Consider the following 4,452-nt stretch of genomic DNA (forward strand, 5'->3'; position numbering starts at 1 on the left):
GCAACAGCTTCTAATGTATTAGAGAAGATAGTGCCCATGTTGCTAGTCATTTCGTCTAGTTCATGTGTACTTATGGGAACACAGAGCAGTTGAGATAAATCAGGCAGGTTATTTGTGAATCTGTCTTTGGTGGCTGGAACAATAGTTCTGCCCAGACGATAACGCGGAGCCATATAGTTAATATTAGTAGATGAAGTGACAGCTCACGTGGGCTGCGCTGTAGTCAATTATAAAAAGTGAGATGTAATGTTTATGTATGCTTTATATGGCGAGAAAACTGATGCTTTAATGAGTTATAAATAGTATAAAGAGTTGTTAGTACAGTAAGTGTACTTTAACAGTATGTGTGTGTGTGTGTGTACACATACATACACACGCAAGAAGAGTTTAAATCAACCAAGAAAAACAGCAGAAGACAACTCGTTGAGAGCAACCCAAAGGACCACACAACTGTCACAGAGAGAAGACCTCTCTTCAGACCAAGGCCTGTATGAATTTATCCACGGACTAAAACCTCAGAGAAACAAAGGAGGATATCAAACATCAACCATCAACGAATAAGGAAGAGACCCAGAAAGTAAGGAAGGCACTTTTGAAACAATCAGCAATATTTACTTCAGGAAGAATATTTTGGATGTTTTTTCATACAGCAGTGTCAATGAGGATGGTCGTTTTGGTCTTGTTTTTACAGTCTATGCACTGGTTTTGATCAATATTTTAATATTGTGGATATTTTGATCAATATCTATACTGTATATAGTTCACAGAGGAACTCTCAAAAACAAACAAAGAGACAGTTTTTTTCAGTTGTTTGTTTACATTCTAAAGCCAGCGATGGCCACTGCAGCATGCAAGCCCCACCCCTTTTTGTACCCTCAGAAGAGCTCTGAGCATTCTAAACCGCTCCACAGGCAGAAACAGATCAAGGACAATCCTGAAGCACTGTTTGCTGACTATGACCACAGTTCAATGTCCAACCTGTTCTTTTACACTGAAAACAGCTCCTTATGGCCAACACTTCACCTTCACCACAAAAAGAGGCATCTGTAAAGGCAGACAGATCCTGGTATTTGAAGATGCTGAAGGAAATGAGGAATCAAGAATTTTATCTCTGAACTTATACCACAACGGCACTGTCATGATCCAAGGCTCGGAGCCTGCCCTCCAAGCATTTACAGTTGCCTTTATACAAATTAAACAGCAGGCACATCTTAATACAAGTTTCATGCAGGATCATAAAGATACAAATACAAACTCTTCTCCTGTAAAAGACATCCAAAAGAAGACAACAACTGCAACAGCCTTAATTCAATCTCCCATGTCAAAAATGAAAGAGAAATTTTCACTCCTGGAAATTGATATGGTGGAACTAAAAGAATTAATAATGTCCCAGCTAAAAGACAACAGCGACTTGGAGCAGCTTAAAAAGGACATGATGAATTTAAAACAAGAGACTGAATACCTGCAGAGAAACAAAGAACAGATGTCAAAGGAGCTTCACCAAGCTAGAGAAGAGCTGAAGGAATTCAAATCAACTTTCAGAAGACAGATAACAGAAATTAAAACAGAAATGCAGGAAGAACTGTCTGTGTTGAAATCAGAACTTCGAAAGAAGGATGAACTTATAAATAATATGAAGGAACAACTTCTTCACGTTTCATCGTCCAAAGCATCTCACGCTAAACACCTGAGCTGTCTAGAGACCCCCACTGACAATCAGCAATCCCCTGCAGCGGATGAGCCTCGCTCTTCATCAGATCCACAGACCAAAGCCCACCGCACTGCTCCACACAACCCCACCCAAACAGAAGCTCTTATTCTCATCGACTCCAACGGAAAATACATAAACGAGAAACTCTTGTTTCCAAAAATGAAAGCACAGAAAATGTGGTGCCCAAATACCAGCAAGGCTCTTCAGATCTTATCTGATAAAAATCTGAATGAAACTTACAAGCACATCATAATCCACACAGGGACCAACGACTTACGAGCAGCGAAGGGTAACGTGGCACCTGTGCTCAGAGAGGTGGCCCTCAGAGCCTCAGAACGCTTCCCAGAAGCTAAAATAACTCTGTCCACGTTACTGCCACGGAGTGATGTGCCTCTTCACGTGATCCATGGAAACAATGCAGAACTCTCCAGAAGCTGTGCACTCATTCCAAATGTTCACCTGGCTTACCATAAAGACATAGAGAAACAAAGAACAGATGTCAAAGGAACTTCACCAAGCTAGATAAGAGCTGAAGGAATTCAAATCAACTTTCAGAAGACAGAAAACAGAAATTAAAACAGAAATGCAAGAAGAACTGTCTGTGTTGAAATCAGAACTTCGAAAGAAGGATGAACTTATAAATAATATGAAGGAACAACTTCTTCACGTTTCATCATCCAAAGCATCTCACGCTAAACACCTGACCTGTCTAGAGACCCCCACTGACAATCAGCAATCACCTGCAGCGGATGAGCCTCGCTCTTCATCAGATCCACAGACCAAAGCCCACCGCACTGCTCCACACAACCCCACCCAAACAGAAGCTCTTATTCTCATCGACTCCAACGGAAAATATATAAATGAGAAACTCTTGTTTCCAAAAATGAAAGCACAGAAAATGTGGTGCCCAAATACCAGCAAGGCTCTTCAGATCTTATCTGATAAAAATCTGAATGAAACTTACAAGCACATCATAATCCACACAGGGACCAACGACTTACGAGCAGCGAAGGGTAACGTGGCTCCTGTGCTCAGAGAGGTGGCCCTCAGAGCCTCAGAACGCTTCCCAGAAGCTAAAATAACTCTGTCCACGTTACTGCCACGGAGTGATGTGCCTCTTCAGGTGATCCATGGAAACAATGCAGAACTCTCCAGAGCCTGTGCACTCATTCCAAATGTTCACCTGGCTTACCATAAAGACATTCGGCCCCATCATATGTATGACTACATACACCTCAACAAGAAAGGAGTACAACTTTTCGCAAGAGTGCTGAAAAGCACAGCATTTGGTAAAACAGGAGACAAAAATCTACACAGCAAGAGCAGCTCCCAGCCACAAAGAAACGTCCCCCCTCCTCCAAGAAGCAGACAGGACTCGACCCCTGGAGCACCATCACAGAGCTACGCCGCAGCAGTCCAACAGCCACAAAACCCTGCAGCCGCAGAACTCAATCATATAAGACACCTGCTCAACATCATCTGCTCCAAACTGGTCAAATAATGTACAAGAGTAATACCTACACACACACACTTAAAATGACTCTGTCAATATCAATGTGGAATATTCAAGGCTTGAATTCAACAGCCTTTGGACTAAAGAGTTCAAACACAGAATTCCAGAAGAGCATCAAAGAGATGGATATTATAATTCTACAGGAGACATGGAGCAGGGCAGACACCAAATCAGTAAAACAATCCAAATTGAAAACAAAAAATGGAAAAAATCTAATACCCAAAAATGACAAAAATTGGTTTGATCAAGACTGCCAAACTATTCGCAAAAAACTGAGAACATTGTCAAATCAGAAACACAAGGATCCAAATAATGCAGAGACCTGCCTTCTTTACAGTGAAACACTAAAACAATACAAACATACACTCAGAACCAAAAAAGCACAATACACCCAAAAACAACTGACAATAATTGAGAAGTCAGTGAACACTAACCAATTTTGGGAAAATTGGAACAATCTGAAAAAAACTGAAAATGAAGAATTGGCAATACAAAATGGAGAAATATGGGAAAGTCATTTCCAAACATTGTTTAATAAAGTACAAACAGACACAAACTGTAAGCAAAATCAAACAATCAACCAACTGGAAAAACTAGAATTAGCAATCAAAGATAACCAAAACCCATTAGATTTCCCAATAACTGATAAAGAACTTAAAGAAAAAATCAGAAACCTCCAACTCAAAAAAGCATCTGGACCTGATGGGATATTAAACGAAATGATAAAACACACAAGCAGTAAATTCCAATTGGCCATTCTAAAACTATTCAATGTGCTTCTGAGTGTAGGTTACTTCCCTGACATCTGGAATCAAGGCTCGATAACACCAATCTTTAAAAACGGAGAAAAATTTGATCCTAACAACTACAGAGGCATCTGTGTGAGCAGCAACCTGGGAAAGTTATTCTGTAGCATAATAAATGCTCGACTATTAGACTTCATCACCACACGCAATGTACTGAACAGAAGCCAAATCGGATTTTTACCAAATGACCGTACATCTGATCACATCTATACATTACATACTCTAACTGAAAAACATGTTAACCAAGATAAAGGTAAAATATATGCATGCTTTATTGACTTTAAAAAAGCTTTTGACTCAATTTGGCACCAAGGACTATTCTACAAACTTATTGAAAGTGGCATAGGAGGTAAAACCTATGACCTTATCAAATCAAGGTACACTGAAAGTAAATGTGGCGTAAAAATCAACACCAAACGTAC

General features: G+C 40.0%; 1 protein-coding gene across 1 annotated transcript in view; it reads left to right on the top strand.

Annotated features, from left to right (window-relative positions):
- Positions 1 to 3,372, top strand: part of LOC107653656 (uncharacterized) — a 20,207-nt gene extending 16,835 nt beyond the window's left edge. Inside the window, exons 2-3 of the mRNA XM_016440437.1 lie at positions 1,002 to 2,188; positions 2,913 to 3,372. Of these exons, the coding sequence (XP_016295923.1) occupies positions 1,002 to 2,188; positions 2,913 to 3,212 (1,487 nt within the window). The 3' untranslated portion in view covers positions 3,213 to 3,372. The remainder of the gene's footprint in view (positions 1 to 1,001; positions 2,189 to 2,912) is intronic.
- The last annotated feature ends 1,080 nt before the right edge of the window (positions 3,373 to 4,452 follow it).

This window comes from Sinocyclocheilus anshuiensis, unplaced genomic scaffold (genome assembly GCF_001515605.1).
Source record: "Sinocyclocheilus anshuiensis isolate Anshui unplaced genomic scaffold, SAMN03320099.WGS_v1.1 scaffold175, whole genome shotgun sequence".
Classification (NCBI taxonomy): domain Eukaryota; kingdom Metazoa; phylum Chordata; class Actinopteri; order Cypriniformes; family Cyprinidae; genus Sinocyclocheilus; species Sinocyclocheilus anshuiensis.